This window comes from Canis lupus, chromosome 34 (genome assembly GCF_011100685.1).
Source record: "Canis lupus familiaris isolate Mischka breed German Shepherd chromosome 34, alternate assembly UU_Cfam_GSD_1.0, whole genome shotgun sequence".
Lineage (NCBI taxonomy): Eukaryota > Metazoa > Chordata > Mammalia > Carnivora > Canidae > Canis > Canis lupus.
In genome coordinates, this window is record NC_049255.1 from 34937853 (window position 1) to 34953373 (window position 15521).

A 15521-nucleotide genomic window follows, 5' to 3' on the forward strand; every position below is an offset into this window, starting at 1 on the left:
AAACAAGTAAAATTAAAATTGCTCCTTCCAATGACCTAGAAATGGCTTTTACACAGCTGTGGCTCAACAACACATTCCTGGGACCTGATGTCACAACTTCCAGTATTGTTTTCACTTTGTCATGCTTGTAAACTGGTCTGACAGGAGACAAAACCTCTCACTCCAACACCACTACCACCAGTCTGGCCCCAAAGAATCTAGTCATGAAGTTGTTCCACTTCCAGACTACACTGGAAGTTTTAAAAAGTTTATACTCAGGGCGCCTGGGGGGCTCAGTCGATTAAGCATCTGACTCTTGGTTTCAGCTCCGGTCATGAGTACAGGCTCCTGGGATGGAGCTTCGTGTGGGGCTCTGTGCTCAGTGTGGAGTCTGCTTGTCCCTGTGCCTCTGCTCCTCCCACTGGCTTGGTTCTCTCTTGCACTCTCTCTCCATCTATCTCTAAAGTAAATAAATAAAATCTTTTAAAAAGTTTGTATTCATTAATGTAGCAACATACAGCAATTGATAGGTTAGAATTCCCTATAAAGAAGGAAACGTTTTTGCTGGTGAGAGGGGAGATCCAAACAGGTATGGTCTAAGTACTAACAACCTAACAAAAAATGAACATGTTTTATTTCTCATAATGAAGAGAGGAACATTAACATTCAAAAATCCCTGTTTTCATGACTGTCAGAATTCTTACAAATTTGGTATTACCAAGGCCACTTATTCACTTTTGTGAATAAAAAATTACAGAGCCAAATGAGTTCAAAAACTGTTCCTATAGCTAATAAAGATGGGAGTCTGTGGCATAGACACCTGGTAATTCTCCCAACACCAATTCTTCACGGTTCTCCCACAGTAACAAAATCCTAATTTTCAGCTAGGTATAGGGGCTCTGAAAAACTACAGTTTCTGCCCTAGTTGTGGCCATCCATAACACATGAATGGAAATGCTTGAAAATTCCAGATGGTGTCCTTTTCCCATCTCATAGATTAAAATGTAATAATGAAAATTAGCTATCTTGGAAATGAAAGCAAGATTCTAGGGATGAGAGCACCATAGCACACCGGCAGCTTAGGTGCTTAACACCTGCAAGCCTTTGGGCAAAAATTAAACTTCTACCTTATTTAATCAAATATTATTCTGGGTTTCTAATGGAGTGGCCAAACATATACCTTACTAAGGGATGTCCCCATTTTCTGTGTGTGAGGAGTAGATACTTTTTAATTTTTCTTAAGACTTGAGATCAGGTAACAATAAGAAGCAAAAGAGAGAGGCAATGAGATAGAAACCATGGTCAATGTGATTTCCCAGGAAAAGAAAAGATATTCTGGTAAATCACAGTCTACTGGTTAGAGATACTAGTTACAGAACCAGTCCAAAGAGAAACAGTTTATCCTTTAAAAAGAGAATAATCCTTACACTAAGTTTCTAAAATACTGAATTAAACTGTATATCCTACTAAAGCTACTAAACAAGTGACTTCATCATTTCACCCTATAGTACTTCCCATTAACAGTAATAGAAACAGTTTATAAAATTACCTTGGGAAATTAAATTATCAAATATTTAAAATTTGGCCTATTCTAAGATTTTATTTGAGAGAGACACAGAGAGACAGACAGCGACAGAGATAGCAAGACAGCGTAAATGAGGAGGAGAGAGGAGCAGGTTCCCCGCTGAGCAGGGAGCCCCACACTGGGTTCAATCCCAGGACCCTGAGATCATGACCTGAACCGAAGGCAGACACTTACCAGACTGCACCACCCAGGTGCCCCCAAATTTGGCATATTCTATGTAAATATATCTCCACTATGAAACAGATTAATCTTTTTTTACTATATTTACCTTTTAACACTGCGAATTTAAGTGTACAGTGTTAGTTTGATACATTTCTGATTGTTGTAGCAATATTTAGCACCTCCATCATCCTCTATCACTTTACATAATTATCCTTTCTTTTTAGTAACTGGGATACTTTGAAGTTTTAGTCTCTAAGCAATACTGTTGTCTATACTCATTAGACTATGCATTAGATTGCTATGGCTTATTTACTACTCAATGTATAGATTAATCATCTTTAAATCTTCCTCTTCTTTACTCTGGTAACTTATCCTATTAAACTACCCTTTATCTTGTCTTGATAAATCCTTTCCTTCCTCTTCCCCCACAATCTACTCTTCACTCTCTCCTCCTAAAGTTATGTGAATATCCTTTGTACATTCATTTCATGGTTCCAACCTGAAAGGTTCTTCCTGTTTGTTATCGTAAATCTACGTCTTCCCATTCAAGAGCCAGATCAAATCTCATCTCTACAGAAAACTTATCAAACTGGCAATAATCTCAGCCAGGTTAGTTGTTGCTTTTGTTCTGTTCCATTATGATAAGTGTATTCTTTAATCCCCATCACCTATTTCACCCACTTCCCTTCTGCTAACCAGTTTGTTCTCTATGTTAATGGTCTGTTTCTTGGTCTCTTTTTTTCCTTTGTCGTTTGTTTCTTAAACTCACATACGAGTGTGATCATATAGTATCTGTCTTTCTCTAAATTATTTTACTTAGCATTATACTCTCTAGCTCTATCCATGTTGTTGTAATGGCAAGATTTCATTCTTTTTTATGGTTAAGTAATATTCCATTATATGTATATATCACATCTTTATCTATTGATCTACTGATGGACACAGGCTGCGTCCATAGTTTGGCTATTGTAAAGAATGCTACAGTAAACATAGGAGTGCATATATCCCTCAGTGTTTTTGTATTTTGGGGGTAAATACCTAATAGTGCTATTAATGGATTGCAGGGTAGTTGTATTTTTAGTTTTCTGAGGAACCTCCACATAAGTTTTCCACAGTGGGTGCACCGGTTTGCATTCTTTTCAAGTGTTCTACAGAAACAACCATAAAACAAGTAACAGGGGCACCTGAGTGGCTCAGTGGCTGAGCGTCTGCCTTTGGCTTAGGTCGTGATCCTGAGGTCTTGGGATCAAGTCCCACATTAGGCTCAGGGAGCCTGCTGCTCCTTCTGCCTATGTCTCTGCCTTTCTGTGTCTCTCATAAATAAAATCGTTAAAAAAAAGAAAAATGTAACAAAGTAGCAATAAATACATGTCTATTAATAATTATTTTGAATGTAAATGGACTAACCACTCCAATAAAAAGACATAGGGTAACAGAGTGGATAAAAACACAAGATACATTTATATGCTGCCCACAAGAGACTCATTTCAGACAGAAAGACATACTTTCTTGAAAGTGTGGGGATGGAGAAACATTTATCATGCAAATGCATGTCAAAAGCAAGCTGGCATAGGAATACTTACATCAGACAAAACAGACTTTAAAACAAAGACTGTAAGAAGCGACAAAGGACACTAATAATTCAACAAGAAGATATAACAATTTTAAGTATTTATGCATCCAACGTGGGAGCACCCAAACACATAAAACAGTTAATAAGAAACAGAAAGGATATAATCAACAATAATAACAGTAGGGGACTTTAACACCCCACTTCCATCATGGACAGATCAAACAGAAATCAACAAGGAAACAGTGGCTTTGAATGACATATACTCAGAACATTCCATCAACCAGGTTTTTTTTTTTTTTTAATTGAAATGTAATATTAGTTTCAGGTGCACAACAGAAGCATTCAACAATTATATGCATTATAAAATGCTTGCTACACAGGTATTAAATATTAGTCACTATATTCCTTCTGTACTTATTAATCCTGTGACTTATTTATTTTATAACTGGGAGTTTGTACCTTTTAATCTCCTTCACCAATTTCACCCAGCCTCCCAACCCTCCTTTAGCAACCACCAGTTTGTTCTCCATATTTATATATCTATTTCTTTCTATTGTTATTTGTTCACTTGTTTTATTTTCAGATTCCACAAATAAGTGAAATCCTAGGGTATTTGTCTTTATCTGACTTATTTCATTTATCATAATACCCTCTAGGTCCATCCATGTTGTCACAAATGGCAAGATTTCATTCCTTTTTATAGCTGAAAAATACTCCTTGCATATATATACCATATCTTTACTCATTCACCTATTAATGGACACTTAGGTTGTTTCCACATCTTGACTATTGTAAATAATGTTGCAATAAACATAGGGATGCATATATCTTTTTAAATTAGTGTTTTCATTTCCTTGGGGTAAATACCCAGAAGTGGAATTACTGGATCATATGGCACATCATTTTTAGTTTTCTGAGGAACCTCTATACTATTCTCCAGAGTGGCTCCACCAATTTACATTCCCACCAACAATGTATGAGGGTTCCCTTTCCTCCACATCCTCTCCAACACTTGCTGTTTCTTGTCTTTTTGATACTAGCCTTTCTGACTGGTGTGAGGTGATACCTCATTGTGGTTTTAAAACCAAAGTGTAGTTTATTTCAACTGGCTTTAAAACCAGTTTTAATTTCCGAAGTTCTTACCATCTATACAATTCATTTAAAACTTACCATAGGATACTCCTTAGTTATCTTAAATTCACTAGTTCCTACTAGATTAAAAGCTCCTCTCAGGTTCTGACACAGTCTAACATACGCTGTATGTCTATTACATTTAAAACCATGAGTATCATGACATATGCTGTGAAGCTTCCTGAGCAGTTTTCCATTTTTCTCCGATGTATACACACAACAGGGCACATCAAAAATGCTTTTTAGCCTAAAACTTTCACTTATACACTTTATACACTTCTTGTAGTTAGAAGAAAAAAAATCCCTGTGGGGCATCTGGGTGGCTCAGTCGGTTAAGCATCTGACTCTTGATTTTGGCTCAGGTCATACTCATGGGGTTGTGAGATCCAGCCCCGAGTCAGGCCCCACATTGAGCATGGAGCCTGCTCGCTATTTTCTCTCTTTCAATCTGCCCCTCCCCTCCAAAAAAAAAAAAAAGAGAGAAAAAAAATCCCTGCATATTCATCTTTACTACTCTTCAACTCAAATGAAACATTTTCTCAGATAAAATTGTATGCACAACTAAAAGTATCCAGGAATTAAATGAAATTAAAGTCCTAACAACAAAAAGCAAAATGTAGACACTGTCTGGATTCTGATTTGAAAAATAACTATAAAAGGATATTTATACAATTTATACAATTCTACAATTAAAAAAATCTCAATATGAACCAAGAACTAGATGACCCCAAGGAATTATTATTAATATTGTTTTGTGTGATATAGCATTATAGTTACATACTAAAATGGATTTTTTTTTAGAAATTCACAATGAATTATATACCAGTGAAATGAAATGAGGACTGTGAATTTTTTTAAAAACAGAAAGGAGGAGGGAATAAAAGAGAAAGTGAAAAGCAACAGAGAAAGAAAAGGGGGCATGGAGGGAGGAAAACAAAAGGGATAGATGAAGCTAGTGTGGCAAAAATAATGTTTGAAATTGGGTAACAATGTTGAGTCTGGGTGAGTGAGGATTCATTATACAATTCTAATTCATGTATGTTTGAAATTTTTCATTGTTAACATTCTTTTAAAGTAAAAAAAATCAAACTGATCTCAGTAGAAGTTAGCAGTAAAAACCAAATTTTATACTACTATCATATTCTGCTGTTCAAATAAAAAGTAAACCAGTGATGAATACATTTCAACAGTTTGTAACTTCCTGACAATGACTGAGGTGCCTTCCTTTTAACAATGAGGAAAACTGTGGGAAAGACTATTTTGTTTACCAGCATGCTATTTTGCTTATTTTAGCAAAGTACAGACACATAGTACATGCTCAATACATATGTGAAAATTAATTTTAGACAAAATATACTAAGATATTAAGGATAATTACTTAGATGTAGATGTTAATTAAATCACTACTATTAGAATTCTGAACACACTAAATGCTATCTGATTAAGTTAAACTGTATCATAATTACAGGGCCATGATCAGAATCAAGAAAAATAAAATATATCACTTCTGCATTTGTGTTTGTTTTCCTATGGTCTATCTGTATATAACTGATTTTCCTGGAATATTTTACTATTAGACTTTAGTCTAATTTCTGACATTACAAAGATTTAGTGTTATTTTCCTCTTTGAACATGTTTAATCACCTCTTGATTGACAAGTACATCCTTAATACAACTGTAATACCTACCTGACATCAAACATCAGAATATAGAAAGTCTAAAACCAAACAACCCGGAGCTTTAAGTTAAACAAACTCAGTAAAGCAGACAATTAAGTCTGCTTAGGGAGAAAGAGAACTGGTTGCTTCAATGCTAAAATTCTAAATTAATTTCATATCTAATGGAATATTTTTCCTCCTACACTCCTTCAAAAGTCAGGTTGACATTATGCAAATTAAAAACATCAATCTTGCTATTTGAATTATTTGGCCATTAAAGGCCTGATTAGCTTTCCATTTACCTCAGTTAAATAATGCATTATATAGGAATAAAAGTGAATAACTTCCTAGTATGTGAAAATATATGTAGAATAAAAATCCATATCCTGTTTCAAATGGTAAAAGTCAAAGTTAATTTAAACAGTATTGTAAGTAAAATCCACAAACCTTCAGCAATCATGTCTTCCATCTCTGTGTCAGATGAATTATCTGCATGCTTTGCATTATTCTGTAGCTCTGGCTGCACACATACAGAATTTATCACCTGATTATCCAAAAGAGGCCTTTTTTTCACAGGTTGTTCTATTAGCAAAGATGAACGACTCACCTTTAAAACAAAGAATAAAATAATCTTTTAAAAGGCTTTTCAGGGCAGCCCGGGTGGCTCAGTGGTTTAGTGCTGCCTTTGGCCCAGAGTGTGATCCTGGGCACCCAGGATCGAGTCCTGCGTCGGGCTCACTGCATGGAGCCTGCTTCTTCCTCTGCCTGTGTCTCTGCCTCTCTCCCTCTCATGAATAAATAAAATCTATAAATAAATAAATACATACATACATAAAAGGCTTTTCAGAAATAACTTTGTTAAAAAAAAAAAAACTCTTGAAATCACTAGTATCTGTGCTAATTTACTTGTTCAACTGATCAGATTCATTAAGTGTTTTTTATTCCTTAAGAAAATTTTAGGCAATCTGGATTATCAACAGTTTGTATTTCAAGTCATCAGCAATATGGATGCTTCAAAATCTCTGTCAAATGGAACCTAGTGTCCTAGTTTAGGGAAGTAGTTAAAAAAAAAAAAGTCTTTAAAAATCAGTAATAGGGATGCCTAGATGGCACAGTCAGGCGTCCAACTCTTTGTTTTGGCTCAGGTCGTGATCTCAGGGTCCATGAGATTAGACTGAGCCCTGCACTGGGCTCTGAACCCTTGCAGAGTCTGCCTGTGACTCTCTCTCTCTCTCTCTCTCTCTCTCTCCCTCCCTCAACCCCTTCCACACTTGTCCCAACACCACCACCCCATGCTCACTTGTGCGGTCTCTGAAATAAACGAATCTTTTTAAAAATAAATAATTAAAACCAGTAATAAATTTTGATTAGTCAGTATCCTTATTTTTTTCTGCAAGAACTTTTAAGATTTATTTTTCATGTACAAAGCTTTTTATTTGCAGCAATGTCTCCTCAGGATAGATCATTACTGTATGTATTTTAAAGATAAGTGAATTAATGTTCTAAGTATTTAGGTGATTTCTTTACAAAAGCAGAATCAGGACTAGAACTCAAGTCTCCTGACTCCTAGTTCAGCAACCTAATCCATGATAACACAAAAATGAATAGATAAATCCTCAAACATTAACATGAAAATCAGTAACAAAATATTCACATGTTCAATATAGTTGGTTAAGTCATAAATGCTACTAACTTTAAAAATGTTTTCAGTACAAACAATCCAGACCGAAAATATTTACTGATTTGCTAGTGAACTGTCAGCTAATCTAAAACAGAACCTCCTATTTAAGAATGCTGGTTAAGTCTCCCATATCTGCCATACATAGTGAACAATATAGCTTACTATAAACTTCTCCATTTAACTTTAGAGAATAATCACCCAACTTTTAAATTTTGTTCATTTCAGTTAGTATATTTAATATGCCTCAAGTAAAATTTACAAAAGGTATTGATTGCTGAAGAAACTGTAATACACTCAGTGCTGCTAAGAGTTCCCACTTCTGGTGTGAATATATTTAAATAATCTTTCCAGGAGCGCCTGGGTGGCTCAGTAAGAAGGGCATGTGACTCTTGACCCTGGTGTTGTGAGTTTGAGCCCCACAATGGGTGTAGAGATTACTTAAAAATAAAATCTTTAAAAATAAAAATAAAGCAAATAAATAATCCTTCCAGAAAATAATTTGGCAATATATTATCATGAGCCTTACGAACACATATGTAATATGATTCAATATATGTACTTCTAAGAATTTGTGCTAAAGAAATGATCAAGTATGGAAGCCTAAAATGTCCAACAATGCAAAGATTCCGTAAATTATGACTGCCCATAAAGTGGGAGTATTATGTAACCTTTCAAAATGTTTCCAAAGTACTATTAATCATATGAAAAAACAAAAGCTCTAGATGTACTGAAAGAAGAACTATATATATGATAATCTTGATCATATGAAATATATATGTAAAAAAATATACATTGTGGTATTACTGAGGATTATTTGCTCTGTATATTTCCCATATTTTCCATTCAAAATAATACATTATTAATTTTGTAATCAGAAAAAAAGTTGTAATTGTCACTAGTGATTATTAATAATAGCAGCTATGGGTATCAAGTGCCAGGCACTGCACAAAACAATATGTGCACATATAATCCTCACAACAACCCTAAGAGCAAAGTATCATCTCTACTTGCCAGATGAGCAAAAATGAAGATCAAAAAGGTTGAGTGACTTAACAAAGGTTATGTATGCAACACTGCCAAGATCCAAACCCTGAGGAGCAGGGGAAAAAGACTATTGCTCCACTATCAGAATTCTTATAGGAGATCCAAATTTAAAATACACAGTTAGGGCAGCCCCGGTGGCGCAGCGGTTTAGCGCCGCCTGCAGCCTGGAATGTGATCCTGGAGATCCAGGATCAAGTCCCACATTGGGCTCCTTGCATGGAGCCTGCTTCTCCCTCTGCCTGTGTCTCTGCCTCTCTCTATGTGTGTGTGTGTGTGTGTCTCATGAATAAATAAAATCTTAAAAAAATAAAAATAAAAATAAAATACACAGTTAACTGAAGACAAAGGCAAATGATGAAGCAACCCATTAACACAATGCAAGATCTTCACCAGCCATGAATCTAAAACACCTGGTATGATTCAAAGGCCTCTGAAATGAATTCTTTGATTGTCTTAGATTTTGGCTTTGACTTTGGCCACTTGCCTTTATTTTCTAAGGAAAAATGTTCATCTCTAGATACTAGCATATAAATTATGTACAGCTAGTCTCAACTTAACAAGAATTTCAGTGATAGAAATAGCACTTCCATTTTGAAGTGAAGATTTTAAGGCATTTTTAAAATCTGACTGAGGACTGAGATTTTTTTTCATGTTTGGAACTTTTTAATAAATTTATTTTTTATTGGTGTTCAATTTGCCAACATAAAGAATAACACCCAGTGCTTATCCCATCAAGTGCCCCCCCTCAGTGCCCGTCACCCAGTCATACCCACCCCCCACCCACCTCCCCTTCCACCACCCCTAGCTCGTTTCCCATAGTTAGGAGTCTCTCATGTTCTCTCTCCGTTTCTGATATTTCCCACTCATTTTTTCTCCTTTCCCCTTTATTCCCTTTCACTATTTTTTATATTCCCCAAATGAATGAGACCACATAATGTTTAGGACTGAGATTTAAGAATGAAAAAACCTATCTGCTAATTGTAAACTATCAACTTGGTAACTTCAGAAGTATTAGGTCATTGGGAAGTTATTTTGCACACTCAAGTTAAAATTCTCAAAGCATCACATTATATAAGAAATACCATTTCCAAAAAATAATGCATTTCAGTGCCCTTAAAAAGAAAAAATTTATTTCACTGGAGTACACTTACAGTGATCTTTCTTTAAAAATTATAAAACTGATATCCTTAATATCTTGAAAACATTTTCCTTTGTTTATATATAGCTAGCATAAAAATTCCAGAAATATATTTGGAAATACATAAAAGAGTACAGAGAGAAATTCTATATAAGGGATTGACAACTTTTTTGAAAAAATTGTAAGCATTTTATTAAAGAATACACTACAATTAAAGATAATGCTACATGGAATAATTTTAAAAATACAAATTTGCTTACTACTTACAGGAAATGGCTCCAATCCCTCCTGAATCACAAAGCCTTCAATGACATGGGTTAAGATCTGTGGTTTAACAATAGCCTGTGGAGGTTTGTTTTCTATATTGGGAATGCTACTGGGCACTGATGTACTATTACTCCTTGTGGTAGCAGCTGGAAGTAAGAGTGGAGGTGGAGGAACAGAAACATGTGAAGGATCTGATGGAGATTTAATTACTGAAGCACTGACTGATGCCACAGCAGGTAATTCCACTTGCTCTGGAAAAAAAAGTCATTTTTTTATCTTTAGCATTCTGTGTAGGCAAATATGAAAAAAGAATCACAAAAAAACATTAATAACAGTAACAGTCCACACCTGGTGCTTTAAAACATCATTCTAAGAACTTTATATTTAATTTCATTTAATCTTAGGAGATAGAAGCCACTATTATCCCCTCTTTACAGGAGGGGATACCTTGCCCAAAGTGATCATTCCAATCTTGGTTAAAAAGAACTGTCCCATAAGACATGAAAGTGTTTTAGAACATCAATTTAAGAATAATTGTCAATGTTGGTGCTTTTTTAAAAAGTTTCAAGCTACAGATATTAAATTCCCTATGTTCCTATTTATATATTCCAGATGGCATGGAGGAAAAAGTACTTTGAAAGTACACTTAAATAGGAGCATAAAATCCATAGACTAAGTACAGATTTTTAAAGGATTACACACCACCACCTTTATTTCAAGTAGTAAGGCTAATCCAAATCTATGCACAATTTTTCTTTAACAACTCTTCAGTAGCCCTGTGTATGTCAATTTGGGGGAACATTTTAGTATCAGGCAATTGTAAAATATTGGGTTGGATCACTGTGATTCCTCCCCTTCAAACTCTGAAGACCGCAATAAGACTCCATAGCCTGTAATCAACTTTACCTACCCATATAATAGCACCAAACCGGGATGCCTGGGTGGCTCAGAGGTTTAGCGCCTGCCTTCCGCCCAGGGCGTGATCCCGGGGTCTAGGGATCGAGTCCCATGTCAGCTCCCTGCATGGAGGCTGCTTCTATCCTCTGCCTGTGTCTCTGCCTCTTTGTCTCTCATGAATAAGTAAATAAAATGTTTAAAAAAAAAAATAGCACCAAACCTTTACCGACTGTATTAAAGTAGAAAGATAAACCAGATGGCAGCTAAAAATATATGTGAGTACAGATGTCTAAGAAAAATAACAAAGAGCTCATGTGTAAAGATAATAGTACAAGTTACTGAGCACTTCACATGCCAGGTACCGTATAAATGCCTCACATGTTGTAACTCATTTAAAACTCGAAACTACCCCAAGAGTAGGCAGTACTGTTATCTCCATTTCATAGTGTGGAAACAAAAAGATAAAGTAACTTGCTGGAGGGCACACACCTAACTAGGTAATGGAGCTGTGATAGTAACCTAGAGAGTCAGTTCTTGAGACAAGGCTCTAAATTGCTATGGTAATTCCTCTCCACTAGTATAAAAAGGGTTGACACCACTACCGAAGATGCTCAAAATCTTAGGTAGAGAAGAATAGGAATCCCTAGAGAATAAAAATTTCAGCTAACAAAATAGTGTAGTTATTATCTGTATAATCTCAGAAATGGAAAAGCTCTAACAATTCACACTCACAAACACCAATGTGATTAATATAATATTGCTTATCATAGCATTATTATAAGCCATTTATTAACCTAGTTCCACCAAATAATCCACCAAGATAAACTGCACTGGAAAACCAGTTTAAAATTACACAATCCCTTATTAAAAACTAAGTAAGAAAGTCAACAGAAAATGCTCGTTTGCTGATTTCAGGGAATAAACAGAACATTGTACACACGCATTACCAGACTGAGGAACTCCAGGAAAATCCTATCCCACATACCAAATCATCACATCTACTCCTAGAGGGATAAAAATTATAAAATTCTAAAGTGGGACTGAAAGGTATTTTTTCTGCTTAAAGGAAAATACAAATCTATGAGGTACTGAAAAATAAGATAAAATATTTATGTCCCTTACAGACTTATACATACTTGTTACTTTAGAAATATAAAGTTGCCTTGGGAACCTGGGTGGCTCAGTTAAGCCTCTGACTCTTGGTTTCAGCTCAGGTCATGATCTCGGGGTTGTGAAATCAAGCCCCATGTTGGGCTCCCGGCTCAGCACGGAGTCCACTTGAGATTCTTTCCTTCTCCTCCTTTCTCTGCCCCTCCCAACCACCTTGCTTGAGCTCTCTCTCCCTCTAAAATAAATAAATGAAAGCTCTAAAAATATTTATATAAAGCTGCATTAAGTATAATATGGTTTGTTAAGAAAATACCGGCTTGGCATATGCTCTAATTAATTTTTAGATCATACATACAAATGCACCCATCTTTTAACATCCTAAATGTTTTTAATACTAGAGCTGTTGGGACGCCTGGATGGCTCAGCAGTTGAGCGCCTGCCTTTCGCCCAGGGCGTGACCTTGGAGTCCCGGGATGGAGTCCCCACACTGGGCTCCTTGCATGGAGCCTGCTTCTCCCTCTGCCTGTGTCTCTGCCTCTCTCTCTCTCTCTCTCTCTCTCTCTCTCTGTGTCTCTCAGGAATAAATAAATAAAATCTTTAAAAACAAACCAAAAAAAAAAAAAAAAAAAAACTAGAGCTGTAAGTTATTGACTTCTGAAGAAGCTAATAGCTATTACTTGCCAAGGTATAATCAGCTGTTAAAACATGTGAGAAACACTGATGTATTACAGTAGAACAAAAACACAATTTTACACTCTCTAGATTTAAGATAACTGTGAAAGAAAACACAACTGATAGAACTTTGCCACAGGGTACTCTCTGCCTATTCAAAGACTCATTTTCTGAGTAAGATCTATGAGCTTTTTCCACCTTTTTTTATGGCTGCTTTTTACTTTTAAGGAATTTTTAGAGATTTATGAAAACTGAATGCTGGATGGAAACAAATCCCTTTATGTTCGCAGGTCAGTTTATTTTGTGATTTGATGAGATATTCTAAGAATCAACCTGTGCTTGCTTTCCCCCCTCATATACACTGCAGAAGAGTAATTAGTATGAAATAAGTTATAGGAAGATTCAGAAGTCTACACTATAGTCAGGCAATTTAGCCAGAGGGATATGATTGACAGGATCTTGAATTGTATTCTTGAGGAAAAAAATGTGAAGATGTTCTTGTGTTCCAATATTTCAGAAGCATTCAAATTTTCTTTGCATTACTATTACTAATGCTTTTTAGGTAACTAAATCATAGTCACAATGCAAGGTTAGTATTCAATTAAACTTTTATTGCTGCCTTTAAATCAAACTTCGGGAACATTAAATCCATTTTCAGTGTAGAGAAACTACAAAGATTTAATACTACAGATTTTCCTAAATCTACCTTTTGTGGTAATGATTATAATAAATAAACACAGGCAGTACTACTAAACTTGTCAAATATTTTATATAATTTTATTTGACTAGACATTTTCTATTTTTCAGGAGGGAGAAAATATTGGAAGAAAACTGTTTTTCCCCTTCTGTGCTTTCAAGAGAGTCACACTGATAGGGAATAAAATCAGAGAGAAAGGAAGGGTTAGAGCAGTGGCACACTTGAAAAAAGAGGGAGGGCAAGGGTAGCTTTGGTAGCAAAGTCAGTGACTGATTACAATTTGTTTCCATCAGGTGACAGTGGTTCTTGTTTACTGTAAATAATTACAAGGGCCATGAGATGTTCTAGAGAACTGAATACTTACATGGAAGACTGAATCAGATTAGTATTATCTAATGGTCAGGGTCAGCAAGCTTTCTCTAAAGGGCCATATGGGCTTTGCAACTACTCTTCTTTGCCACAGCAATACAGAAGTAAACATAGATAATATTTGAACAGGTGAATGCAGCTGTGTTATACAGAATTTTATTTATGGACACTGAAATTTGAATTCTGCATATTTTTCTCACATGGCATGAAATATTACTCTTTTGATTTTCTTCAACCATTTAAAAATTTAAAAACCATCCTCAGCTCATGAGCCATGTAAAAACAGCAGGAAAGATTTAAAGCATGAGCTAGTCTGCCAACCCCAATCTAAATAAATTATTTATAAATTTTTCAAAAATCTAACAGTCGGTAGAGCATGCAGCTCTTGATCACAGGGTCATGAGTTCGAGCCCCATGTTTAAAGGAAAAAAAAAAGATGTCTCTAGTAAGAATTAGTGAAGTTTAAGAACTGTCTAAGAAAGAACACTTTTAAAAACATCCTCAGCCTGGATCACAAGCAATTATGAGGCATCTCAGATAGGACTCAACATGCTTTGTGATTTCTGGTAAGTGTAACTAAAATCTTTTAATAGAACTCTGATTTATTCTAATTTTTAAGCTTAGAAATAGCTTGACATATGAATCTGAATGAGCATATAAAATGTATCTGTGCAAACCACTAAAAACTACAAAGCTATTTTTTTTTCAAAGCTATTTTTTTTAAGATTTTATTTATTTATTCATGAGAAACACACAGAGAGAAACGCAGAGACACAGGCAGAGGGAGAAGCAGGCTCCATGCAGGGAGCCCAACATGGGACTCGATCCCGGGTGTCCAGGATCATGCCCTGGGCTGAAGGCGGCGCTAAACCACTGAGCCACTCGGGCTGCCCTAAAGTATGTTTTTTTATTTCGGTGGTTCTTCAACAACTCTTTTAATTGTTCCTCATTAAAAAAAATCAAGTTCTATTAATATTTTGCTGCAATTACAGAAAAAATCAGTTTAATACCATTTCCAGTTATTAAACTTCACTAACTTTACTAAACGGTATTACTAACATTTACCTAATAGAAAATTCCCCAAAATTTAGGTATATCCTCACCTAACAAAGGATGCTCAGAAGTTAAATCTTCTCTCCCCACAGTTATAGCTGCTGGGGACAGTGTGGGGGGCGGTGGGGTTCTGTCCATCCGGACACATTCATCTGACTCTTCCGGCATTTCTTCTTCACACACATCTTCTACTTGATAAACCTGCAATGACAAACCACACTGCCTTATTAACATGTTTCTAAAAATACATTTACTAAGGTGTTCCTAAGTTAATTGAAAAAAACATAAATTCTAAGTGTTTTAAATTTTAAAAAGGCAAAATGATTATTTGACAGGTGAGAAAAAAACTTTAAAAAGTTCAAATGAAGTTTTTCATAATGTTTGACAATATTTTACTAAAAACAAGTTATGGATCAATATCTAAGCTACAAATTACTAAAGTTTCCAAAAAGGTGACCATCAAGTCAGAACATATTTTTAATTTTGAGAGTTAAAAAAATTTTTT

At 35.4% G+C, this 15521-nt stretch overlaps 1 protein-coding gene across 8 annotated transcripts in view; it reads right to left on the reverse strand.

The window, feature by feature from the left end:
• Positions 1–15521, reverse strand: part of PHC3 (polyhomeotic homolog 3) — an 86896-nt gene that overhangs the window by 26989 nt on the left and 44386 nt on the right. For all 8 annotated transcript variants that reach the window (XM_038583859.1, XM_038583861.1, XM_038583864.1 and 5 more), the window contains 3 exons: positions 15067–15217; positions 10219–10469; positions 6536–6695 (listed from right to left, as the gene is read on the reverse strand). In XM_038583859.1, the coding sequence (XP_038439787.1) occupies positions 6536–6695; positions 10219–10469; positions 15067–15217 (562 nt within the window). The remainder of the gene's footprint in view (positions 1–6535; positions 6696–10218; positions 10470–15066; positions 15218–15521) is intronic.